This window comes from Zea mays, chromosome 1, assembly GCF_902167145.1.
Source record: "Zea mays cultivar B73 chromosome 1, Zm-B73-REFERENCE-NAM-5.0, whole genome shotgun sequence".
Taxonomy (NCBI): Eukaryota; Viridiplantae; Streptophyta; class Magnoliopsida; order Poales; family Poaceae; genus Zea; species Zea mays.
The window spans coordinates 294,505,837-294,532,642 of NC_050096.1; the positions used below are offsets into that span (position 1 = coordinate 294,505,837).

The following is a 26,806-nucleotide window of genomic DNA, read 5'->3' on the forward strand; positions in this document are numbered from 1 at the left end:
TTGATGACATAATGCGGATGACATCATGCCGATTTTTACAAGCAGAAAGGATAATCTTCAACAAAAAGACACAAAAGGAAGACCTTCAAATGGATTATCCTCAAAAATCCACTTGAAGGTCGGGGGCTACACCCATTGGGTGCACCTTCGGTGCACCCCATGGATCATCATTCCAAGCCAAGATAGTGCCGACTTCTAAGGCATGGGACAAGATTAAAGACAAGACTGGCCCTTAACCAAAACGCAGGAGTAAAAGTGGAAATAATTTCTGGTAAAGACCTTCGAGTAGATTATTTTCTAAAATCTACTCGAAGCTCGGGGGCTACACCCATTGGGTGCACCTCCGGTGCACCCAATGAAGTTCAGGGTCCTACAAAACGAAATGCCGACTTCTAAGGCACGAGCACGAAACAAAGCTTCGGTTTACGAGAGATCAAAGCAGGAGGAGACAGTAATAAGTCGTTCTTTTCAAATCGCCTGCAAGCTGGACTTGGGATCTTTGGGCTGATTACCTCTAAATTAACCCAAAGATCGGGGGCTTGTGGGGGACAGATATCCCCCGGGTCCACTAAAAGAGTAAAAGACCTCACGAAAGGCCCAAGGGCCCAATAAATCGTAAGGCCATTCTTTCGTGGGCCTGGGGGGAACAATCAGCAAAGCAGGTTGACACGAGGCCGGATTGGTGCAAACCTGGACGGCGCACAACGTCGAGCGAGCGACCACAACAGAGATCCGACTTTCCCGCGCTGGAGCCCCCATGCAACGGAGCCACGCGAGGATAGGTCGGCGGAACTACAGGGAGATAAACTCAAACAATCGCTGATCCTTTAGCTATACATTGTTATCATATCCACGTGTATTGCCCCACGGTCGAGTATATAAGGCCTAGGGGGCACCCCTTCAGAACGATCGACCCTATTACTTAGCCACCCACTTCAACTCTCTGCATTCTCAATTCAGAGAGCTCTCTTGTAACCTCATTCACCAAGCATACTCACCAGGACGTAGGGTGTTATGCATCTCTAAGCGGCCCGAACCTGTAAACATTGTCCACTGTCCCTCGTGCAACTGGCACGAACCATTTTGCTACAGTCGTCGACACCGTCCTACTCCTAAAAACACCTTGAGGGGCAACCCCGGGTGTGCGGTCGGACCCAAAACACCGACATATCCCTGCCTTCGGGAGGCAGAGCTCTCGGCCCGTCGGACCGCGACATCCTCCAGGAGATTCTTGAGCTCTCCCCGGATCCGCCGCCCTTCGGTGGTTGATGGTTCCGGCATTGTGCGGAGAAGTATCGCTGCCGCAGCCAGGTTCTGGCCGACCCCACTGGAGGCTGGTAGTGGCCTTGCCCTGACGTCGTCGGCGATGCGGAGCTAGATGCCCTGGGGCAGATGACGCGCTTCTCCGGCCGGAGCTTGGTCTACCCATTCCTGTCCGATGTTCCGGCGGAGCGGTCCAAGTGTTCCTGCCTCCTCGTCGAGCCTGGCCTGCATTTCGCGGATTTGCTCGAGCTGTGCGTCCTGACCCCCCCGCAGGGACTGGGACCACAGCTAGCTCCCGAAGGATGTCAACGCGAGGCGCAGGCCTAGGGGGATCACCGTTTTCTGGTATACCAAGATGGTTGCCTTCGTCGGGACCCCCTAGATCGACGTGGAAACATTCACGACTTGGGCCGCAGTCTCCGTCGCCGAAGCTGCGGCTACCGTCGGAACAATCGGAAAGGCAGTAGTCGCATGTGGTCATGAAGTCCCGCATGGCACTGGGGTTACTGAGCCCGGAGAAATCCCAACCAAAGTCGGGCTCGTCATCTTCCTCGGAACCCGAGGGTCCGTAGGTCGAGACGGCCGTCAGCCGGTCCCAGGGTGACCGCATATGATACCCCGGAGGGTTGGTGCATGCCTCTATGAAGGCTTCCACCAAAGCGGGGTCGCTTGGTGGGTCGAGGCCGAATCCAAAAGGCATGAGATGGGAATCGGTCGGTACCTCTTGGTCAACAGGTGGTGACATTGTCACGTCAGGGGCGGACTGCACCGCACCGTCGTCTCAGGTACGAGGGTGACGCCCAGCAAGTCCTTCGCGAGCGTGCTGGCGTCGTCCGTCCGCTTGGAGCTGGCGTGTTGCGAGGAAACGGCGCTCGTCTTCGTCTCAGACGCGAGGTCGACGCCCGACGTGTCCCCCGTCGGGGCGCCGGCGCCGTCGACTCGCTCGACAGCCGATGAGGTGCCACCTCCTGCTCGGCCATGGTTGCCCCGCCTCCTCCTCCTCCGGCGGGGAAGGTGACGGGACAAACTCGGACGTCGTTCTTCCGCCTCGTGGGGAAGACGTCGTCGATTCCGCCGCCGGCGGGCGGGTTGTCATCCGCCATTGTCGCCGTCGCGCGGCGGAGGAAGGAGTATCATGTTGTAGCTGCCGTCGAGGGACATGAACTCAAGACTCCCGAAACGGAGCACCGTCCCGGGTTGGAAAGGTTGCTGGAGACTACCCATCTAGAGCTTGACGGGGAGCTGTTCGTCAACACGTAGCAGGCCCCTACCTGGCGCGCCAACTGTCGGCGTTTCGACCCCGGGGGGTCCCTGGACCGACGAGTAAATTGTCGCCGCGTGTCCCAGCCCAGATGGGTCGGCGCGAGACGGAGCACGAAGGGGGGTAGAAGAGAGGGAGAAAAAGGAAAAACCCGCGGCCTCCGTGTTGTCCTGCGCCCAGGTCTGGTGCGCTTGGAGTAGGGGTTACAAGCGTCCGCGTGGGGGGAGAGCGAGGGACCCTACGCGCCGTCCCGTCCTCCCGCGCGGCCAACCTCCTCGTAAGAGAGCCCTGAACCTTCCTTTTATAGGCGTAAGGAGAGGGTCCAGATGTACAATAGGAGGTGTAGCAGTGCGCCATCGTGTCTAGCAGAGAGGAGCTAGTGCCCTAAGTACATGCCGTCGTGGCAGCCAGAGAGGTTTTGGCACCCTGTTCATGTGATGTCGTGGCCGTCGGAGGAGCGTTGGAGCCTTGCGGAAGGACAGCTGTCGGGGCTGTCGAGTCCTTGCTGACGTCTCCTTGCTTCCGTAAGGGACTGAGAGTCGCCGTCGTCATAGAGCACGTGGGGCGCCATCATTATCTGTTTACCAGGGCGAGCCAGATGGGACGCCGGTCCTATTACCCGTAGCCTGAGCTAGCTAGGGATAGGGTAATGATGACCCCTCCTGTGACGTGGTCGGTCCGAGCCCTGGGTCGGGCGAGGCGGAGGCTCCTCCGAGGTCGGGGTCGAGTCGGTCTTCCGAGGTCGAGGTCGTGTCCGAGCCCCGGGTCGGGCGAGGCGGAGACAGTCGTCCAAGGTCAAGGCCGAGTCCGAGCCCTGGGGTCGGGCGAGGCGGAGTTCGTCGTCTTCCGGGGCCGAGCCCGAGTCCGAGCTCTGGGGTCGGGCGAGGCGGAGTTCGTCGTCTTCCGGGGCCGGGCGGAGTTCGTCGTCTTCTGGGGCCGAGCCTGAGTCCGAGCCCTGGGGTCGGGCAAGGCGGAGTTCGTCGTCTTCCGGGGCCGAGCCCGAGTCCGAGCCCTGGGGTCGAGCGAAGCGGAGTTCGTCGTCTTCCGGGGCCGAGCCCGAGTCCGAGCCCTCGGGTCGGGCGAGGCGGAGTTCGTCGTCTTCCGGGGCCGAGCCCGAGTCCGAGCCCTGGGGTCGGGCGAAGCGGAGTTCGTCGTCTTCCGGGGCCGAGCCCGAGTCCGAGCCCTGGGGTCGGGCGAGGCGGAGTTTCCTATGGCGCCCGAGGCCGGACTTGGCTGCTGTCAGCCTCACTCTGTCGAGTGGCACAGCAGTCGGAGCGACGCAGACGGCGTTGTCTTCTTGTCAGGCCGGTCAGTGGAGCAGCGAAGTGACTGCGGTCACTTTCGGCTCTGTCGACTGAAGGGCGCGTGACAGGATAAGGTGTCAGGTCATCCTTGCATTAAATGCTCATGCGATTCGGTCGGTCGGTGTGGCGATCTGGCCAAGGTTGCTTCTTGGCGAAGACTGGGTCTCGGGCGAGCCGAAGGTGTGTCCGTCGCTTGAGGGGGTCCTCGGGCGAGACGTGAATCTTCCGGGGTCGGCTGCCCTTGCCCGAGGCTGGGCTCGGGTGAGGCGAGGTCGTGTCCCTTGAGTGGACCGAGCCTTGGCTTAATCGCACCTATCAGGCCTTTGCAACTTTGTGCTGATGGAGGTTACCAGCTGAGATTAGGAGTCTTGGGGGTACCCCTAATTATGGTCCCGACAGGGTCGTACCCTTATCGTGCCGTGTCTGGCCGTGCCAGTGCCAGGTCAGGCCGAGCCGCCCGTTTGACCATCTATATAAAGAACTTCACCGTACTCCAATGCAGAGAAGGCTGCCAAAACAAACACAACTCAAACTAACTAAACAGACAATACGCAGGAGATCGAGCTCTGGACATGTTTTAGTTGCAAGAGAAGATAATGAATTGCATTTGCAATGTTTCGTTGTAGCAATAATGTTCAATCACGGCGGTGCCGTTCGACCCTATCTATCGTCTATGGATTACAGATTGCCCAGCAAGCTTGGAACCCATCTCTCGGTAGTGGTAGTGGTAGCTCATGTATAGATTGCATATATATGATCCTATGTATATATGCTCACAGCCCATGAGCCTCAGCCGGCCGTGTTATATATATGACCCTATCAGTCGACGCCTTCGAGCACCGCTAGGATGGCCTGGAAGAGGTTGATGATGTCGAGGTAGAGCTCGATGGCGGCGGCGACGTACTCGTCGTAGGAGTAGACCCTGATGAGGTTGTCGGTGTCGTAGATGATGAAGCCGGAGAAGACGAGCGCGGCGATGCAGCCGTACACCATGGTCCCCGTCCTGCCCAGCGGGAAGATGATCCGCAGGAGGGAGAAGAGCATGAGGATGAGGCAGGCGGACACCAGGAACGGCCCCAGGAACTCGAACTCGTAGCCCCTCTTCGCCGCCCAGAAGGTGTAGAAGGTGAGCCCCAGCACCACCACCATCGTGATCACCACCGCCTCCAGTATCACTGGCCCGTTCGCCGTCAGGCAGCTCAGCCCCACGGCGAAGCTGATGCAGACGGTGAAGAGCGCCAGGAGCGCGAGGTTCACCGGGTGCCGCTTCCGGTAAATGATCATCGGGATCATCACTGCATTTTTTTGTTTTGTTTTGTTTTTTTTTTTTTTGCAAAAACAAAAACGCACACCGAGAGCAGCGACGATGGTCCATGTGAATGAATGAATGATGATTGAAGGGACATGTATACGTTCGTGCGTGCAGTGCAGGTGAGAGACACGACACGAGGAAGAAGAGGCACGCGTATATACGCGGACGCACCGAGGATGGGGGCGACGATGACGCCGATGATGGCGAACATGGCGCCCATGGTGCGGGAGAGGAAGAAGTCCCCGATGGCGCGCACCAGGTTCACCGTCGCGGCGACGGCCACCGTCAGCAGCAGCTGCAGGCACACGATCACGTACACCTTGCGGATGAAGGCCCACCGCAGCTGCGGATTCTCCGTCATGTACGGGTACTTGCCGCCGCCCGCTGCCCCCGGCGGGTAGCACGCCTCCACGTCGTGGCACTTGCCGTGCCCGTGCTTGCCCATGGCTGGCCGCCGGACGATCGGTTGGCCTGTCTCCCGCGCGCGCGCCCCGAGGGAGAGAGAGAGACGGCGAGCAGCCGGTGGCAAGTCGGTTCTCGCGCCTCGCTCGTCGGTTATTGATAGGTGGGCTGCGCTGCGCGCTGCGCTGGGGAGGGATGTTTATTAGGCGTATCGTCGGGACCCTTTTTTTGGACGGTGGAGAAAGATGGTGCCCCGCCATGGCGGCAGCTGCAGGAGGCCTTCTATTCTTGGCGCGCTTAAATTGTACTAATAGCTTTCAGTTAATTAATCATGTGCAAAATTTAATTACAACCCTTGTCGTTTATTTATTGGGTGTTTGGTTTAAAGAATCAATCAAGTTGAAGTGATGTATTATAAATTGGGTTTATTTCTAAAAGTTTATGGGAAGACCATATTTCTCGTGTTAATATTAACTAATTATGAAAAATGAAGTGACGATGGATCAATTTATTTCATTCCACAAACCAAATAAAAAAAAGGAGCGAGAAGATGATAAACTAGTTTATTCTTTAAACCAAACACCTTGTTACATTGCAAGGACAGGCAACAAGGTGTCACGGTTCCTCATGAAGCAGAGAAACATGTGTGATAGATAACGATTCCAACAAACTAAGCTATGCCATTTTAGTGAACTTCCAACCTTTTGCCCTTAATACCGGGATAACCTGAATCAGGTTGGATTGAAGAGCATTAAGAAGGATTAAATCTCTTTCTATTTAATTTTAATTAGCAAAGGATTTAATTCCCTCGATCCACTTCTAACAGAAGTCCTAGATTGGGCCAGCTCTAAAGTTTGATTTGAGTAGCTTCTGAGGTGATGGGAACCTTCTGCTCCATGTACTTGAGGAGATATTGCTTATTACTCTTCAAATTCTCCTCCATTCTTCCTATAAAGATTGTTATTCTTGAAATTCTCGTCCAACTGGATGCTAACTCTGATGAATCCAAAAAAAAACCATGGTATAAAAGCATGGTATGTAGCTTAGTACAATAGGAAACAGCACCACTTGTGCTGGTCAGATACCTCATGGTGCAAAATCATAAATAATTATTGCAAATAATTGATCAAGACAAGTACAGATGTACTGTTACTGCACAGCTTATGATTTTTATCCAAGCTCGTTTGTAAGCAGCTGAGCTATTGACCGCGCTCTTAAAACTCTCATGGGTATCCGTTAAAGCCAGACATACCATTTGAACCAAGGTAACACCGACAGAGTATAGTTATAAATTGGAGTATCCATGACCATTACAGAGTTTGTGATATACACAGATGTATGTGAGAACAAGATCGAAGTGAAAGCTTGACGAGCTCAGCTATCGGCTGCCCTCAGCAGCTGCAGCAGAGACAGGAACAGGTTGATGACGTCAAGGTAGAGTGAAACAGCAGCCCATATGTATTCATCGTAGGTGTAGCGCTTGATGACATTGTCCGTGTCATAGATGATGTATCCACAGAAGATAAGCGATGCCAACCCACCGTATATCATCACAGATATCTTACCCAGCGGGAAAAAGATCTGCACAGCAATATCTCTATAAGTATGATGCATAACTCAGCATAAGCAAATAAGCATTTGAAGTCCACCACAGTAAAAACATGTCTTAATAAAAGATATATATAAATACTTAATGGGAGTCAAGGTAGATCCATCCAACCTGGATTAGTGAAAACACCATGAGCACCATGATAGCAGCAAATAGGAAGGGACCGAGGAAGTTGAAATCATGACCCCTCTTTGCAGCCCAGAAAGTGTACGCAGTTAAGCTGATCACCACCACTGCTGTAAGAATGGCAGCCTCCAAAATGATTTTTCCTGTATGCATAACAAACAGACAATCAACTTCTTCATAGAGAACGAACAAAATCCTAGTTGATACAAATTACACATGTTTGAAATGGGGACATCAGCAAAGCAAATTACAATCACAGATGGTAGAATTCCAGTCAGTAGACGAAGTAAATTGCCATGAATGGAACTGATCTCATTGCATACTTCTGCAATATACCAGAGGGCCATTCAAAGTTTAGGACCCTATGGCCATTCAAAGTGTCCCATGGAAAGTTTGTAACAATGGCCACATGGAGTTCAAATGTCATGTTCACAAAAGTCCTACAGAAGCAGAAACAAACGGAGGATATGCAACTCTAATATAAAAAAGACCAAACAAGCCCCACCTTCTAAGATTCTACCGGATGATGCGAGATCAAAAAATACAAACTAGTAAAAGGGAGAAACCCAATGATGGTTTTGCTAAAAAAATACAAGCTAATAGGCATCAAACCTACAGATGGAGCAACGTACCAAATGTCTCTTTGTTGGATGAGCAGATTACAGAGATGCTTACACCTAAAGTTTGGAGATTAAGCCACAAACACATGCAGTTATCATCACAATAATGGAGAGGGCCAAATAGTACCATGTTTGTTCAAAATTTGTGCAGGTTGATCTAAAGCATATGCGCTAAAGACATTGGAACTTGTAATCTAAATACAGATCTATGAATGGGGAGACTTCGGTTGAAATACACTTATGCAGGTATTGTGGCACATCACATTCTTTTGGCTAAAATCGATGTTGATAGGGATCAAATCCTCTAACTTCGCTCAGGCCGATGTCTCTCTACAGTCCGGCAATCTGCAGAGTTATCTACAGTCCACTATGTTGGAACTTGCTCTCTGCTGCAAGTAGGCCAACAAGGGTGAACAGTGGCGACAACAGGGTTACGTGCACGGGGGCAATAGCTCTGTTAATCTCGCCTCTCACGGGCACTGTGCGGGGGTATTTATAGGTATCTGAGTGCCCAGCGTCTTGTGTTAATGACGCATGTGCCCTCAGACGCCTAGTTTATCCCCGGAATATTCCCATAAAGCAGGGTTACAAGCTGTAATTACAAGTATGCCTTTACAAGTTAGGCCCGTAATACAGAGGCGGCCACGCGGGGCCCGTTACGATGGGCCAGATCACATGTGGGCCTTGGGGTTGAACGAGGCCGCGCCGTGGGAGGACGTCGCCGCAGGCCTTCGTCAAAGTGCCGAGTCCTGCGAAGGGTGTCCCTGCCCGCTTTGTCTCCGTCGGACCAGCGGCTGCAGCGAAGGCCTCGAGCGAAGGGTGGCGTCTTTGCCTTCGCCCCAACATTTGCCCTCCGAGGGACCAGTTCGACAAAGTCACCTGGTGCCGAAGACGTCGCTAGATGGCGGAGACGCTGCCCTCGCTCGAAGTGGTTCCGCGGGGGTTTTTGATGTGACCGTTGATGGACGGCGTACTGTTGGATTGCGGGTTTCCCGAAGCGTCGCGGCCTGTCGGATTGCGGGTTTCCCGAAGAGCCGCGCCCTGCCTATAAAAGGGGGCGGGGGCGGCGCTGTTTGAACTTTGCCTTCCGCGCTCCGTAAAACCCTAGCCGCCCGCCGTCTTGCTGCTCCTTTTCCTCCGCTGCTCCCTTTGCTCGCCGGCGTTCTGGCTCGAGTGAAGCAGACCGCCCGCCGCCGCCGACGGTACGTAGCAATGCCATCCTCTTCTTCTCCCGCCGACGCCACGCCGCCGGCCGCCGCCTCGTCTGAGGAGACGTTGAGCAACGTGATGGTGGAGGAGTTGCGCGCCGGCGACTCTGTTGAATTTGGTGTGTCACGGATGACGTCAGCCCGTATTGAAGATATGCAGCGGTTGGGCTACTTTGGCGGCGGAGTCGCTCGTGCTCCGGGGACGGAGGAAGTCCCCGAGCCGGAGGGCGAGTTGGTTGTTTTCGAGGCGTTCTTCGTCGCCGGACTCCGCTTGCCTGCGCACCAGTTTGTCGGCGAAGTCCTGCGTAGATTCAGCGTTCAAATACATCAGCTGACACCGAACGCCATAGTGGCGCTGGCGAAGTATGTCTGGGCGACGACTTCGTACGGCGGGCAGCCGTCAGTTGAAGTTTTTGCGAAGAATTATTGTTTGCATTGGCAGAAAAGGGTGGTTGAGGACGGAGTTGCCCAGTTCGGGTCATGCACTTTCACGCCGAAGACCGGCAAGACCACAATGCCAGTAGTGGAGTTGGTCCCGTGCGCCCGCAACAAGTGGGGCAATTGGAATGAATTCTGGTTTTATGTTGCTGAGGCTACTGTCGAAGGCCATCAAGGGCTCCCCGTGTCCGAAATGTGCTCTCACTATTACTCTGCGTATCCGCCTTTTGAAGTGGCAGAAGAGGATGCAGACGAAGGGGCCCTTCTGTGCGCCGCCGGTCAGAGCAGCGGTCATGATTTGGTTGAAGAGTTTGCGGCGTACGGGGTCTGGCCCTTGGCGCGCGGCTGGGCGCTGGGCGAAGTATGCCCTCGCCAGATGCCCTTTCACGGAGGAAGGGAGGTGCGAAGTCCTGCCTTCGCACTGAATTTGCGGAACCGTGACCCGGCCGCCTTTGTGCGTGATGCAGAGGACTTGGCGGTGCGACTCGTGGGGCGTTACGTGCCGAGGACGGAAGGCCAGCGCAATTTTGATATCCGCGGGTCAAACGATCGTTTGAACAGGGTCTTCGAATTAAATCAACTGCCGTACGACGGCTACCCTGGTCAAGACGAAGCCGACCGCCGTGGGAAGAAACCGGCGGTGGAGACTGGAGGCGACCCTGCGCTGGCGGCCGCCGCCTCCTCGAAAAAGAGAAAATTAGGTACTGCGATGGGAAGGCTTGGGGTGTCTGATAGTTTCGCTAGAGAGTTAATGAGGACGTGTGCGGCCCCGGGGGAGAGGATGTCTTCGCCCGAGCTCCGGGAGTCTTCGGCTCGGATGCTGAGGGTTACCGGGGGTTGTTGGCCTAAAGACATTTCTATCCCCTGGGCGGATGAGGAGGACTGTTTTACATCTCGTATGGTTCATCGGTGGAAAGTTTTTCCTTATGGGCGAAATATCGGTCATGTTGTGTGGGCAGTGATGGACAAGGATCGCCAAGGGGCGGTGCGAAAACGCCAGGCGACCGTGAGGGTTCACGAAGCTCGGCCGAAAAGGCAGCGGGGAACGGCGAAGGCTGAGGCCTCCGGCGGAGGCAAGCCGCCGCTGCCGGCGAGGGTGGGCGCCTCCGCGCCTGGCAAGGCGCCGGAGGCGACGGTGGGCGCCGGAGGCCCCAAGCTGTCGAAGGTGGTGCCGTCCGTCAGCGGAGTGGCGGAGGCTGCGAAGGCGGCCCGATCGTTACCGCCGTCTGGCAAACGCGTTGCCGACTTCGGCACCGAGATTAATGTGGAGGATTATCTTGGGGGTAAGTCTATATAAATATGTATACATACATTTTTTTTCTTTTTTAATTTGTTGACGCGTTGCAGGGTCGGACGAGGGCCCGCTTGCTCTAGTGGTGCCTGGAGCGGCGATCGCGACGGCTGCGCCAGCGCCGAAGGCGGGGGTAGAGACCCTTGGCGCTGGAGGCGAGGTGTCTGCCCTCGCGCTGGTCAGAGACGAGGCGGGCGTGGCGACCCGCCGGCTGAAGGGAGCGACGGAGGCGCTGAGTCGTGCGACGGAGGCGCTGAGTCAGGTCCGCCGAGCTATACATTTTTTTTTACACGGACCTTACGTGTGTTCTGCAGGTGGCTGACTTCACCAGCCGCACTGCGTCGGGGGCCCTTACGGCAGCGTTGTCTGCCGAGGTCGAGAGACTTCGGACGCAACATGCGGACGCTGTCCGTGAGAAGTCGGCCTCCGACAGCAAGTGCCGCAAACTGGCGGAGAAGGTGGCCGCCCTCGAGAAGGAGAAAGCTGACCTCCGGCGCCAGCTGGCGGGGGAGAGGAGGGAGGCCAACGAAGCCATCGCCAAAGAGCAGGCTGCGCAGGCGGAGGCCAGGCTGGCGCGGGCGGAAGGCAATATCGCCAAGGAGCTCGCCAGAGAGCTGCAGCGGCGGCTTACTGCCCTGGAGAGCCGCGCGGAGGGGGCCGAGGCCGCGGCGCGAGCGGAGGCCGAGCGGACGCGCACGCAGCTCATGACTTCATATCGCGAGCTGGGTGTGCGGACGGGTGACTTCGAGGTGCCGGAGCGAGAGGCCGGACTTCGCTGTCTGGAATGGGTGCAGGAGGAACTGCAGGAGCTCCCCACTGTCTTGGCGGGGTTGATGTCGTTCACCTCCCTGGTCACCTGCGAGGCAGCGATGAACGCGCTCTCTCGCGAAGGCTGCCGGCACTTTGAGGCCCTCGACCAGGTGGATGAGGATTTTGGGCGAGATATCTTTGAGGTCGAAGACCCCGTGGTGAAGGAGTCCGCCGGGGCCCTCTATGACCGGATGTGGGGTTCATACGGTCGTGAGGTGGTCCGGGCGCGGGCCGAGGCTGCGAGGGCTCAGGTAACGTTGTCGTTTGCGTGGCGTTTGCTGGATGCGGTCTGTGCGTGTGTTTGCTGATTTTTTTGTGCGTTTTGTCTTAGGCGGAGCGCGGCGAGCGGGTGGACGACCTCGGGGCGCTGAACAGCGTGCTGCCTGAGCCGGAGACGACCCCTGCGGAGGCCGCGACTGGAGTCGCCCCGGGACCGACCCCGGAGACTGCGGAAGATGCGCCAGGCGCCCCTGCAACTGCTGCGGCCGGCGAAGACCTTCCCCCAAAGGTGGCCGAAGGCGCGCCCGATGCCCCCGCAGCTGCTGTGCCGAGCGCTGAAGATCCAGCGGGGGTGGGGGCGGAGGCAGCGGCGGAGGCTCCCGCAGCGGCAGGGCCTTCGCAGGTGGCATAGGTGGTGTTTAGGGTTGAGGAATTTTTGGATGTTGTACTGAATTTTGGTTGCTGCGCAGGTTCAAGATTTTGGGCCTGCGCACGCAACTGCTACTGCTGAGTTTTTGGCGGCTTCGACCGCGGAAGATGGAAATGAATGTGGTGGGTCTGTTTCTGAGTCTTTTGATTTTACTGACTCTGGGAGCTCGGTTGAGTGGACTGAGGAGTCGTCGGAGGGGGACTTGGATTATTTTGCGGCCTTGGACGTGGCTGCGGCGGAGGCTACACCGCATGCTGCGGACGCGCCAGGCGTGCCCGGTCCTAGCACCGGGCACCGACGACGAAGGGCGGTTGCAAAGCGTAGGATTAGTGCGGAGGAAGGGGCTCGGCTTCGCGTTAGTAGAGCTGGTCGGCAGGAGCTGCTGTCTTTGCCGGCCGCCTCGGGTGTAGGGGAAGGGGAGCTGCGAAGCCTTTTTGCGGGTGAGGAGCTTAGGATAATGTTATTTAATTATAGAGAGATGGGGATTATTCCTAAGGTTGAGCCGATGTAGGGCGTGGTGCCCTCGCTTGTGTGTGTGTAAGGGCTTGTAAAATGGAGTTGTGTGCCCTCGCGTGCCTGTGCCTGCGAGGGCGCTGTGTACTTTGTCTGGTGTGATTGATTATGTTGTGCCAATATGACTATAGTTGGTCTTGCTGTCGTTTCTGCTTTTGTTGTACTGGGTCGGCTGCGCCCTTGGGCGGCTCTTGCGATAGACTTCGGATTTTTGCGCACTTGTTGTGCTTAGTCCGGCTGCACCCTTAGGCGACTTCTGCGCGGATAGCCTTCGCGATAGACTTCGGATTTTTGCGCACTTGTTGTGCTAAGTCCGGCTGCACCCTTAGGCGACTTCTGCGCGGATAGTCTTCGCGATAGACTTCGGATTTTGCGCACTTGTTGTGCTAAGTCCGGCTGCACCCTTAGGCGACTTCTGCGCGGATAGTCTTCGCGATAGACTTCGGATTTTGCGCACTTGTTGTGCTAAGTCTGGCTGCACCCTTAGGCGACTTCTGCGCGGATAGTCTTCGCGATAGACTTCGGATTTTTGCGCACTTGTTGTGCTAAGTCCGGCTGCACCCTTAGGCGACTTCTGCGCGGATTGGTCGCACGCGAGGGTGGCTAGCGCTTAGCCTCGCGGTGACTTCGAATTGGTCGAATGCCGAAGACCGTTGTCGCGGTCTTTTTTCGACACATGCTTTTGCGGGGGATTTTTCTCACATATATTACATGGCTCCGCCTCGTTAAAAACCTCACCCCCCGGGAGGAAAAGAGTGCGGGCCGATACAAGATTGTTTGTGGTGAATTACAAGGGCGAACTCGGCCCTAAGTTTTAAACAAAAAATTTACGAAGGTTGTCGATATTCCAGGAGTGCTCCAGGTCCTCGCCATCTGGCGTTGTGAGCCTGTAAGCGCTGGGGGAAGCTTTTGTTTTGACTATGAAGGGGCCCTCCCACTTGGGCTCCAACTTGCCCTTGGACTCCGTCCGAGCTGTTCGGATGAGTACGAGGTCCCCCGCGCTGAACTCCCTTGGAATGACTGCGCGGTCGCGCCATGCTTTGGTCTGGGCTTGGTATTTGTTTAAGGCCTGCAGGGCGAAGACCCGGTCTCCGTCGATGAGGTCTTTGGAGGTTGGCTCATCCACGTCAGGGGCGGCTGACGGAGCTGTGCGCGGAGACCCATGCTTTATTTCTTGCGGGGTCATCGCTTCCGATCCGTATAGAAGGCGGAAAGGAGTGAACCCGGTCGCCTTGCACTCGGTTGTGTTTAGCGCCCAGACTGCTTCCGGTAACAAGTCGGTCCATCTGCCTTTTTTTTCATCGAGGAGCATTTTCTTGACAGCTGTGAAGATTTTCCCATTGGCACGCTCCACGACCCCGTTGGACTGCGGATGATAGACTGACGCGAAGGCAAGCTTGGTGCCGATGGAAAAACAAAAATCCTTGAAATCTTGACTGTCAAACTGCTTGCCGTTGTCAACTGTTAGCTCGGACGGTACTCCGAAGCGGCAAACAATGTTCTGCCAAAAGAATTTTTGGGCAGTCTTTGATGTGATTGTGGACACGGCCCTCGCTTCAATCCACTTGGTGAAGTATTCGACGGCTACGAAGGCGAACTTAAGGTTCCCCTGAGCGGTGGGCAAGGGCCCGACAATGTCCAGGCCCCAGCGCTGAAGAGGCCAAGTATGGGCAATCAGCTTTGTGTATTGCGAGGGGTTGCCTGACCGAGGAGAGAATTTCTGGCAGGCTTCGCAGGACCTTGTGACTCGATTTGCGGCGCAGATCATTGCAGGCCAGTAAAACCCTTGTCAGATCACCTTTGCAGCCAGGGCCCTTGGCCCCGCGTGCGAGCCGCACGTGCCACTGTGGACCTCGCGCAGGATTTGCATGCCTTCGGTTTCGGTGACGCATTTAAGCATTGGCTGACTGACCCCTTTCTTGTATAATTGGCCCTCGATCAGTGCGAAGTCCCAGCTTCGATGTCTGAGGCGCTTCGCCTCACTGACGTCGGTTGGATGATAGTATCCCTGTAGGAACAGGGTTATTGGGGCCCGCCAGTCTTCGGTCATGATTAGGTTGACTATACGGTGGCCCTCGCTATCATTAGTTATTTGGAGCCCTTCGGGGCTCCGGACGGCTGGCGTGCCGATGGTGTGAAAGAATACGTCGGAGGGCAGGGGCTCGCCCCTGGCGGCGGCCTTGGCTAATGCATCGGCCTCCTCGTTCTTGGCCCTGTCCACATGCTGTAGGGTGAATCCCTTGAACTGTCTCTCGAGACTTCGGATAGCCGCGAGGTATTGCATGAGCGCGGGGTCTTTTGCTGCATAGTCTTTTTCGACCTGACCGGCAACTACCTTGGAGTCTGTTTTGATGATACATGTGGTGACTCCGAGGGCCCTTAGCTTGCGGAGGCCGAGGATGACTGCTTCATACTCTGCGATGTTGTTTGTACATTTGTCGGATTCCAGAGCGAAGCTGAGGCGTGCTGCATATCTGTGTTTGACTCCGGCTGGTGAGGTGATGACTGCAGCGACGCCTGCCCCCGCATGACACCATGCACCGTCGCAATGTATAGTCCAGACCTTTTCTGTGGATGGGTCCGGCTGTGTTACTGGCCCAGTCCAGTCGACGACGAAGTCTGCCAGGACTTGCGATTTGATAGCTGTCCTGGGCTCGAAGCTGATGTGGTAGCCGGAGAGTTCGGCTGCCCACTTGGCAATCCTCACTGACGCCTCCGGGTTCCTGAATAGTTCGCCGAGTCCCCTGTCTGAGGTGACTCGGACCTTGAATGCTTCAAAATAATGGCGCAGCTTGCGCGAGGACATAACAACTGCGTAGGCAATCTTCTCCAGCTCTGTCATGTTGCATTTGGATGGTGTCAGGACTTCGGAGACATAGTAGACAGGGCACTGTCTGACTGCGCCCTCGACTGTCTGCTCCTGCACCAGTGCCGCGCTGACCGCGTGCGGCGAAGCCGCGACATAGAGCAATAAGGGGAGCGAGGAGTCTGGGCTTGTGAGGATGGCCAGCTCCGCCAGGTACTGTTTTAATGAGGCGAAGGCCGCTGCTTGCTCCGGTCCCCAAGCGAAGTCCTTCGCGCCGCGGAGTGTTTTGAGGAATGGAAGACTTCGCTCGGCGGACTTGGAGATGAATCTGTTGAGAGCGGCCATCCTGCCTGTCAGGCGCTGGACGTCCCTGGCAGACTGCGGAGGCGACATATCGACGATGGCCTGGATCTTGGTTGGGTTGGCCTCGATGCCCCGGCGGGACACTAGGTAGCCCAATATCTTGCCCTGGCGAACACTGAAGACACACTTTTCCGGGTTTAGGCGGAGTCGTGCATCTCGCATGTTCGCGAATGTCTCTGCCAGGTCGGCGAGATGGTCCTCCTTATTCTTGCTGGCGACGACGATGTCGTCCACATATGTGAATATATTTCTGCCGACCTGCCCCTCGAGCACTGTTTTGGTGAGTCTGGAGAAGGTGGATCCGGCATTCTTGAGACCCTCCGGCATCCTGACAAAGCAATAAGTGCCGAAGGGTGTTATAAAGCAGTCTTTGCCTCCGTCGGACCAGCGGCTGCAGCGAAGGCCTCGAGCGAAGGGTGGCGTCTTTGCCTTCGCCCCAACACACTACAAATTATGTGACCCAACGGCAATTTTGATAGAATCATCTATCAGGCTTTGTTGCAGAGTTGAGGGCCCAACTAAGCCCACAACATTGCATCCACGCACGAGCTGGGGAGCCACGCGCACCTTGGTCTTCCCTTCATTTGCCGTCGTCATGGGGGGCTCGATTGTTCCCCTCCGCTGCTTTCTTCCTCGTCGCATGACTTCAAGCCACCTCTCTCATGAGTCATGAACTCATGCGTCAGGCATCAGCGTCCCTCCCTCCCTCTACAACCAGATGTCCTCATTCCAGATGCCGCCGTCAGCCCGTCACACAACCAAGCGCTTCCGTGGCGGCCTCTATGCCTGGTTGAGGTGTGCATCTAGGGGTGATAATGGATCGTGATCCAAATAGTTCTTCACAAAATGTCAAGGCCCTAAATAAATTATAGTTCAAAAATGACTAGAAATAAAGTCCGATCCTAACCCGCTTCGATCCTTAAATCTTATAGTGCAAAAATTATAGCCCATTGTCAGCCCTATGTGCATCTCTTTGCCTGTGTGTACTTCCACCATGGTTGAGAACTAGCTGTCATGCCATGCATCTGCAAAGCCATCAAATCTCAGCAGGTTGCAAACTGCACCATTTGATGGGAATGGGGACTGTTTGAGGCCAGCGCCGAGGTGATGGGAACAGAGTCGTGAGGAAATGGAGACGGATGCTGAAAGCCGAGAGACATGGCAAGGAGAGAAGTGGACGGCGAGCGTGTTAGGACTTCAGCGATGGAGATGGTGGCTGAGTGGAAAGATCAAAGACAAGCACAATGTTTGCGGTGAGATGGGCCACTGGACCAGCCTGCTAAATGAGCTTTAGTTGAGGTCACCATTGGATCACAACGGATGTCTCCGATGTCCCGACTGCAGAGAGAAGTCACTCTACGCGGCTGCAGACAATTTCATCCTTGTTGACAAGCTGTTAAAGGACTCCATCAGCTCAACTATATGTAGGGGTGGTAATGGAACACGATCCAAATGTTTCTTCACAATTTGTTTGGGCCCTTAATTAATTTTAGTTAAAAATGAATAGAAATAGAGCCCAATCCTAAACCGACCCAATCCTTAAGATTTAGAGCTCATTACCACCCTAATAACTATATGCTTATGGGCTTGTGGCGCTGGAGATAACAGAGCAGATCTTAATGTTAAGGCAGGATTGGTTTACTGTCGAATGGCTTGCCAAAAGTTTCTGAATGATCAAATATTCCAAAATTTATACCAACAACGTGGTTAAAGGAGCATTAATAGAAGGGGAATCCTAATGCAAAAATAAACTGCCATTCGCTACAATCACCAACCAACTCAAAAAACCGTGCTGAGATGTTCAATTAGACAAACTGCATAAAATCATTCACGCTATCACACCTAAAGATGACTTAGAGCAAGCAAATTACCGCTAGTGAAAGCGCATGTCATGCCGACGGCAAAGCTGATGGCGACGGTGAAGAGGCCGAGCAGCAGCAGATTGACCGGATGCTTCTGGTGGTAGTAGCGCAGAGGGCACAGCACTGCGCGCAAAAGGTTGCAACCAATTTCAGCTCACGGGGAAAAAATCCCCCAAAAGATGAGAGAGCCGGGCTTACCGAGGAAAGGCAGGATGATGAGGAAGATGTAGAGTGCGACCCCGGCGTTGGAGGAGACGAAGAAGTTGGAGACGGCGGGCACCTTGACGACGAAGGCGGAGACCGCGGCCGTCATGGCGAGCTGGACGGCTAGGATGACGTAGATCTTGCGGACGAACGCCCACCGCAGCTCGGGGCTCTCCGTCATTCCCGGGTACAGCAGCGAGGACCCGCCGGCCTCGAGGTCCGGGTCAGCCTTCCTGTAGCCGAACATGGCCGCTAGTTTCTCTCTCGCTCGCCTCGCTAGGGTTTCGCAGGAAGGCCGGCGGAGCGGAGACGACGGCGCGGGCGACCGACAACTGGGCAAAGAGAGGACGAAGACGAAAAGCAAACGAATAGTTGGTTCGCTGGCTCGGACTACCTGGATTGGACGGAGGAAGATGACCTTCTCGATGCGGGTGCCTTCGAAGAGAAGGCATATTGCTAATTGGGCCGAATGCAGCGCGTGCATTAGGCCCATGGTGCAGACATGTGGGCCGCGCCAGGTGAGTGGACCCAAACTGCCATCACACTGTCTGCCTATTTGAGCCTGACGCGTGTCGTCGCGTCGTCATCTTCGTTCTGAGCTCTCTCTCTCTAGTCTCTCCCGTCCCTACCCACCAAATCTCGCAGTCGCAGCAGGTCCAGGTGCTCCCGAGGAATCCATTCCCAATTTGCGTTCCCACTCCCACCACCGCTTCTTCCCGTATCCCTTGTCCTCCCTAATTTCCTCTCACAAAAAGCGGGTGCGGCGTCCTGCCACTCACCTCGGTCTCGGGGGGCGCCGTGCGGCGGGCGCCCGTGCTGCTGGTTTCGCTCCAGGGGAGAAGGGGCAGAGGGAGTAGAGCAGGTTAGGTCCGTTTGCGTTTTCTTTTGCGGGTTTGTAGGTCAAAAGCTCGGCGAGCACTTTCCGCTCCACCTCCTCACGCTCGGAATCAAATCGATGCCCCCCCTGATTTGGTTCCTGGTATCGGTGCATGAGCTTGCTCCAAGAGATCTCCCTTTTGGTTCGGCGTCAGGGGTTCTGTGAGGTCACGCGGCTTCTTCCTCTTGGCGCTCCTCACATGTCCGGGCGCTTCGATCTCTGCCCACTGCGCGAGTGATTCTGCTGCTGCAGCAGCTGTTAGGTGCGCGCGGTCCGTTATGGGGTGAACCGAAGCGTTCCTCGCAGGGCTGTGGGTTTATTACGCCGCCTGTTTGCTTCCCCGCTCCATGTCCTTGTGCCCATGCTTCTTTGCTTTTGTCACGCCTGAACCGTGTCTTCTTGTAGTATCTGAGGCTTGGCAGTTGGCAAGTACAAACTAGCAACTTGCTTAGGTATAAAGTATAAACCAGTGTCTGGTGCAGAGCCCAAAGGGGTCACGAATCGTTGATGCATAGATCTGCTTCTGGCTGAGATAAGGCTCTAAGTTCGCTCTGTTGATGGGGCTACCATGAGCCACGGGAACGGGATGTTGAATTCTGTCAAGGTGGAGAGGTGGCCAGCAGCAGTCGCTGCAAATGGCCAGCCTAGGCCGATGGATGTGCTCCACGACGGCAGCTCGCCGCCGTTCCTTACCAAGACGTATGACATGGTTGATGACCCAACCACGAACGCCGTTGTGTCATGGAGTGCCGCCAACAATAGCTTTGTAGTTTGGGATCCTCATATCTTTGGGACGGTGCTGCTGCCAAGGTACTTCAAGCACAACAACTTCTCCAGCTTTGTTCGGCAGCTCAATACTTATGTAAGTTGTTAACTCTATAGATGCTTTGGTTTCATGTTCTATGATGCGGTTGAGGTGTGCTGAAATCCTACTACCTTATTTGTGGAATGAATTACAGTTAGGTACTGTTTGTTTTCGTGTTTTTAACCCTGTAAGCGATTGCACCACTGTAGGTTGCCGTTCTTCCGTGTTTGTTTCTGCGGCTGTGGAACCATGCACGGAGGGATGATGCGGCCGTGTGAAAGGTCGTTACTTTCCATCTCCAGGTCTTATCCATTTACACTGCTCGCGGGTTGCAGTTTCTCCTCTGCTCGCTCATCGTGTGCGGCAACCAAACAAATCACGTTTTTCATTACAAGTGTAGCAGGTAGCGGTGGCAACTCTTTCTATTTGTGTTGCCACTCCCTACTTGGAACCAAACAGCACCTTAGTGTTTGGGAACTGTCAGCATTTCTAAATCGTGACTTTTTAATAACTGGGAGAATTGGTTGCTCGCTCTGTTGCACAGAAAAATATGTAACTAGCCATGAAAAACCATATTGTTAGCATGATAGCATGTGTGTCATGTTTTTCTTTATAAATGTCCAGAAGAAGCTGGAAAAGCAAAGTTGCAAGTTTGTGCAGAAGTAATCAAAGCAAGGTAATCAGGATCCAGTTGAATATTGATTCAGAACTTAACAACTTATTGTGCTTAGGAGTAGGATGGTACCAGCTAAGATTTGGTAAAAACCTTTAAACAAAAAATAAACTCAGATGACCAAATAATTGTTTGGCAAAAAAATTGTAGAGAAGAGAGTATGTTTGACTAGTTTGGTAAACCATTAAGGGCTTGTTCGGTTTGAGGTGGATCCCTCAATCCACTCCTAACCAAACAAGCCCTAAAGTAAACCACAGACACAGTGCTAAAGAATACGAACAATCTAGAACACTACTGATATTTTAAGATCTTCCATGGACTGCACTGCATAATAGAAAAATAATGCAGAATCATCCTTCAGGGGAGGTTGTTTATTTTGTGCTTGTTGCTCCTTAGTTCAAGGTTGTTGGAACTTGGAATGCATGTGTGTCTGACTGTCTGTAAAAATGTAAGGGTGACTTTATTTTCCTGCTGCAGTGGTCGGGCTCGAATATTGAAACTTTTATTGCCTAGAATCTGATTTTCTGATCTTCTAAAACTTTTAAAGCTGGCACCTGGTATTCACATACCCCAGCCAATTTCATTCTTTCAGTCATTGTTGAGATCATATATGTACTGCACAGACACCATATTGAAGGTCTGCTAACATCGTTCGACTTTGTTAAAACTGATGCATTATACAAATTTTGTAGGCAGGCAGGTCATCACCTACAATTTCCAAATGAATTCTTATTCTTCAAATTATCTGTGATCTTCCTGTAGTTTGCCTCGTGATAATATCTTAATGATGGGCTTATTTTCTATTTGTCACGTCAAAATAATATATTAGGTTGAAGAAGAATATTGGCAAATATGTTTTATAACTGAAACATGTTGTGAGCTGCAATTGGTGAAAGATAAATAATTTATATTTTTCATACGACCCCTCTTCATTTTGGTAATTTATCCAATCTGAAATGATTTCAGCAGTTAATTCTTCCTCAATGAAAAATGGCGATTGATATTTCTGGTGACTGGATTAGCGGATTATTTGGTTTGGCAGGGCTTCAGAAAGGTGGATCCTGACAGATGGGAATTTGCTAATGAGGAGTTTCTGAGAGGTCAGAGGCACCTCCTCAAAAACATTAGGCGTCGGAAACCTCCACACTCATCTCCAAATCAACAATCTCTTGGCTCTTACCTCGAGGTAGGACACTTTGGATATGAAGAAGAGATTGATCAGCTGAAGAGGGATAAACAGCTCTTGATGGCTGAGGTAGTGAAGCTGAGGCAGGAGCACCAAAATACTAGATCAGATCTACAGGCCATGGAAGAGAAATTACAAGATACCGAGCAGAAGCAGCAGCAGATGATGGCATTCATGGCACGCGTCATGCAGAACCCTGATTTCATGCGTCAGCTGATCTCCCAGCGGGAGATGAGGAAGGAGCTCGAGGATGCCATCTCGAAGAAGAGAAGGCGCCGCATTGACCAGGGACATGAAGCTGGTAGCATGGGCACTGGTTCTAGCCTGGAGCAAGGGCCACAGGGAGTGTTTGAACCGCAGGAGCCGGTGGAATCACTCGCCAACGGTGTGCCATCTGATCTGGAGAGTTCGTCTGTTGAGGCGAAGGGATTGGAGGTTCGACAGGGTGTTTCTTCAGGTGGTTCTGAGCATCTGAATGGCAGGCCAAGCGGAGAGTTAAATGATGATTTCTGGGAGGACCTTCTGCACGAGGGGGGACTTGGTGCAGATGCAGGCAATGCTGTTGGTCAGGATGATATGAACATGGACATGGACCCAGATGTTAGCCTGCCTCAACTGAAACAACATGGACCCAGACATTAGCCGCTCTTGTGCTATCACAATGGCTGTGACTCTGTGAGTATCTTTACAGTTATGCTCGTTATACCCCTGTGGTGTACCTGTTTCGATCGTCTTCGACCAAATGTCACGTCGACTGCAGTCTCCAGTTGTTAATACAGTCTGTTCAGCACGCTGATTTAAGTATTTGGGTCAAGATGTTCATATAATCCTGTGGTATCCAGAGATATTATAGTTTGTTTTCGTAACTGTTTGCGCAGAGACCATGCTATGTTGCCTGCAGGCTATCAGTGTATTTGTTCTAACAGATCGCAACGCTGGTACAACGCAGTGACCTGCCAGACTGGGCCACTATGAGATTGTAGGGAAAGACCAGATAGCTTGTGTATGTAAAAGCTGATCCATAGTAGCCTATCATGTGCAACGCTATTGCCCTTTGGGATTTGGCATTTCACTGTATATAACATATCATCGCCGTATTGCCGCATCCATCGTTGTCTTGGTTTACCCATTTAAGTTTGTTGTCTTCCCTTTTAGCTTACACATGTACCGGCTCGGTCAGTGCCCGAGGATCTATTTGCGTGCAAAAGTGTTCTTTTTTCAATTTCTGAAATCTAGAGGCTTCTGTCTTCTTATTCTGTTTGATGCTACTTTTCCCTCGAGGGAATTGTCTCATGCTAGCAGTCCCTTCGACCGACCCTACGTTCATCATGCAAACTTGAATGGTTTTTATTCATCAAACTTTGAAGTGGTACTACTGTGGTGGTGTTTGGTTCATGCCTCGTTCTTAGAATCTCATTATTAGCCAAACAGATTCTGGATGTTATATTGGATTTGCCAGAATCTCACAATATCAACAAAAGTTGATAATATAATTTGTATTGGATTTTGTGTAGTGTGCAACTTTTCAAAATCTATGGAGAACCAAAACCACCTATGCAAGAAGACATAACTTACATGTCTACATTGGGGCCATTTCCGAAATGGGCCTCGACAGAGAATAGAATAGCCTAATCAATTCAGTTGGTTATTTCTTATCTAGAAGCAAAAGAGAAATTGCTAATGCTATTTTTACCCGTTTTGTCTTTATCCTTTCCGCGTCCGACGAGTGCGCGGCGGCCGGTGATGACTGGTCGCGACAGGTGTGCCGCGGGCCCCGCGGTGCCGTGCCGTGTGGATCAGTCCCGATCCTTCTCCCGCCTTCGGCCTTCCCCGCGCGCGCGCGCACGCACCAGCACCACCGCGATATAAAGCCCGCCACCAATCCGCTCGTGGTCGTCGTCATCATCCCGATTCCCGACACGCTTGTGTTGTCGCGATTGGCAAGCTCGGCGGCTCGTGGCAGCGGGAACTTACGAGGCGAAGGAGAGCGAGGGCGACCGCGCGGATCGCATCGCAGCTCTGGGCGGAGGTGGGGCCTTGCGCGGAGATGCTAGCGGTGTTCGATCGGGCGGTGGCGCCGAGCCCGGAGGGGCTGCGGCAGCCGGGCGCCGCGGGGGGCGGCTGCGCGGCGGGCCTCGCGGACCGGTTCAGAGAGGCGCGGCCCGACGCGGTCACCGTCAACCTTGGCGGGTCCGGCGCCCTGGCGTACTCCTCGAGCAACCAGAACCCCCTCCTCCCCAGGTGAGTCGAGCTTGCTTTTTGTATTGTCTCAGTGGAGGGATGAGGATCATCCTCCCGTCGCTGTTGGGAGGGTCATGCACTACACTACATGGCAGTAGTGGTGTCTGTGCAGAATGTGTGCTCTCTGATGTCTGAGCCTCGTTTTACTGATTTTCTCTCGCGTGACAAACTGACATTCCTGCGAGATTATAAATTACAACTTGATAGCTTTTTCACTATTTATTGAGACATTTCTACCTCTATAGTATATGATCCGCGTTCTCGCGGATTCAGAAACTAGTCAACAAGCGACAAACCCTGCGTCCCTGCCGTTGCTTTAGCAGTACGCCGACACTAGCAATTACCAGAACCAGACCCGTTTCCTTGTTAGGTTACTGCTGAACTGGTACAGATCCGTTACAACGAGTGTTGCTATCAACTCTGCTATATCATTAGCCTAGCGTGATCAGCGGTATACGCCGTACCTCGTTCTCAACCAAATCGTTCATGGTTGCAGGTTGTTTGGCGCGGTGGACGGCGTATTCTGCATGTTCCAGGGAACAATTGCGAACGTTGCTGTGCTGAAGCAGCAGTATGGGTTGAGCAAAGGCGCTAATGAGGTCAGCATCATCATCGAGGCTTACAGGACCTTGAGGGACAGGGGCCCTTATCCTGCAGATCAGGTTGTGAGGGACATAAGTGGGAAATTTGCATTTGTCCTGTATGATTGCTCCACTAAGTCGGTCTTCATGGCTGCTGTAAGTGAACTACTCCTATGTTGTACCAAATTGTTTTTTTTTGGCTATTCTCATTATTAACATCTTATGAGCAGACATTTTGTCAATAAATTAGTCAGTGACTCAGTGGTGTTGTCCTTTTAAAAAGGATTGTGCATAGTGGTGTTCTGGTTGCTCTATGTGGATGAGAACTCAAATCATCTTGGGATGCACATAGAATCGGCATCATATATAGTAGACAACTAAAGGTTTTGCTTAAGGTCGAAGTGGCAATGCCATTTTTTCAGCAGACTATTGGATCATAGTGGTGCTAGTGCAGAACTGGCAGCATAAAATCGAATCAAATTCCCGCTAATTGGGATTATGACACCTATCTAGTGAGTAGTGATGTCACTTTTTTTTCAAGTAAAAAAAAATGAGACCTTCACTTCTAGACTAGTCTAGAGACCCCAGCCTATTCTGTTCGTGTGATCAGCATCATCTATGTGACATTTATCAATGTTTTGAGTTTCCACCTTCAACAAGAACAGCAACATCACTATCTACCTGCATTTCACTAAATTGGCTGGTTCTTGACGATGCTTCTGCCTAACATTTTCATGTCATCGTCCTACATTTACAAAGAACAGATGCAGCTGTTCAGTTATTCCCGAAGACATATATCTGATCACAGGCTACTGCTACGACGTACAATGGTACCACTGGTATTGACCGGCAACTGATAGGTAGCTCAGCTCGTGTTCGTAACCTCATAACAGGACACCGATGGAAATGTTCCGTTCTACTGGGGCGTGGACACCGACGGGCGTCTTGTGGTCTCTGACGACGCCGAACTCGTGAAGAGTGCCTGTGGGAAATCCTGTGCCCCGTTCCCCAAAGGTAAAAAAGAAAATATACGAACAGAAGTGTTTCTCGTCACTCTTCACTCTGCTCTCGCCCGCGCGCTAGCTGACGCCTGGCTGGCGTTTCGACTTGGATGTCTCTCGACTGCATCAGGCTTCTTCTTCACGACGTCCGGAGGGCTGAGGAGCTACGAGCACCCCATGCACGAGGTGAAGCCGGTGCCGAGGGTGGACAGCAAGGGCGAGGTGTGCGGCACGACGTACACGGTCGACGCAAGCGCCAGGAAGGAGACCACCATCCCAAGGGTCGGCAGCGCCGCCGACTGGTCTTCGCAGTACTAAAATTCGTTATCTTTCTCTGTGTGTGTTGAACGGGTTCGAGCGCAGGTAGCAGGGCGTCGCACGGGCGTGGCCCGTGTTTGTTCGCATGGAAACCCTAGCTGTCTGGTGTTTATCTGAATGAATAGACTGTTCTCTATGAATCAACACGGATTTCTCTCTAAGTTCACATGATTTCCGTTGCTGCTTTGCTGCACGCCTGTACTGTAACAAGAATTACTGCCTTTGTTATCAGGAAATAAGTTCACATGATTTCCTGTCTGCAGATGCGCTGCCAGTCGAGCATCCTTGAGGAAGGATAGGGATAAGGCAGTACCGGCTAGTAGAAGAAGCAATGAAGCATGACACGGGCGTTACTGTGCGCAAATAGTGCCGGAACTCGAATCACGCAACCGTGTGCCACTGCCACAGGCGTTCGCTGTGCCTGCACATTCCCCCTTGATCGGCTTGGGGGCCTGGTAGTTGGCACCAATAATCTGCCGTGTATATATGGGCTGTCTGGGCTGGGCTGGGCTGCCACTGCCGTGGACGGGATCTGTTGCGACAGGGAAAGAGGCCGACCAGCAGCCCATTCCTTTTGTATGTATCTCACCGTCTCTTCCCGGCAGGCATAGGGGACGCACGATGGCGTCACCCACTTCTCTTGCTGTTGCTCCCATCCCATCCGCCGACAACGTGGCGTCGGATCCTGAGACGGACGTTCCAGATCTGCGCATAACATATGAGCCCCAGCCCCCAGGAGAGGACTTCCGGCGCGGCTAGCAAAGAGACCCAAGAGAGGAGAGGGACGGACGGACGGCGCGGCGTGCGCGGCTTTTGCATGCACGCATGCATGGCAGCGCACGCGGGAGAGCCGGCTGCCGGCGGGCCGGGACCGGGAGGGGTGCCCGTGCCGTGCGTCGGTGCGTGCACATGCAGATGCAGAGGCAGCAGGCGCGCGTTCCCATGGCCATGCACGATCGATACTCCTAGTATCTGATAAAAAAAAACTAGCTAGCTACTAGGCCCGCCAAAATATGCCTACATGTTGCTAACTACGAGTGTGGCTACCATAGTTTTGGTAGCCTTCGATCATTTGTTAACTTT

General features: G+C 53.5%; 4 protein-coding genes across 4 annotated transcripts; 2 read left to right on the forward strand and 2 right to left on the reverse strand.

The window, feature by feature from the left end:
- Positions 1–4,407: 4,407 nt before the first annotated feature.
- On the reverse strand, positions 4,408–5,654 carry LOC100216630 (Bax inhibitor-1 family protein). The gene is made up of 2 exons (NM_001143043.1): positions 5,312–5,654; positions 4,408–5,123 (listed from the first exon to the last, which is right to left on the reverse strand). Exons 1-2 carry the CDS (start codon positions 5,583–5,585, stop codon positions 4,648–4,650), a joined length of 750 nt encoding a protein of 249 aa, NP_001136515.1. The 5' UTR covers positions 5,586–5,654; the 3' UTR covers positions 4,408–4,647.
- A 976-nt stretch (positions 5,655–6,630) lies between these two features.
- On the reverse strand, positions 6,631–18,424 carry LOC100283434 (transmembrane BAX inhibitor motif-containing protein 4). The gene is made up of 4 exons (NM_001369663.1): positions 18,036–18,424; positions 17,847–17,960; positions 7,263–7,420; positions 6,631–7,123 (listed from the first exon to the last, which is right to left on the reverse strand). Exons 1-4 carry the CDS (start codon positions 18,286–18,288, stop codon positions 6,917–6,919), a joined length of 732 nt encoding a protein of 243 aa, NP_001356592.1. The 5' UTR covers positions 18,289–18,424; the 3' UTR covers positions 6,631–6,916.
- A 231-nt stretch (positions 18,425–18,655) lies between these two features.
- LOC100281501 (uncharacterized) lies at positions 18,656–22,833 on the forward strand. Its single transcript, NM_001154419.3, has 2 exons — positions 18,656–19,780; positions 21,439–22,833. Exons 1-2 carry the CDS (start codon positions 19,487–19,489, stop codon positions 22,222–22,224), a joined length of 1,080 nt encoding a protein of 359 aa, NP_001147891.1. The 5' UTR covers positions 18,656–19,486; the 3' UTR covers positions 22,225–22,833.
- A 654-nt stretch (positions 22,834–23,487) lies between these two features.
- On the forward strand, positions 23,488–25,968 carry LOC126688387 (uncharacterized). Its single transcript, NM_001411626.1, has 4 exons — positions 23,488–23,823; positions 24,320–24,560; positions 25,298–25,418; positions 25,536–25,968. Exons 1-4 carry the CDS (start codon positions 23,630–23,632, stop codon positions 25,721–25,723), a joined length of 744 nt encoding a protein of 247 aa, NP_001398555.1. The 5' UTR covers positions 23,488–23,629; the 3' UTR covers positions 25,724–25,968.
- Positions 25,969–26,806: the final 838 nt, after the last annotated feature.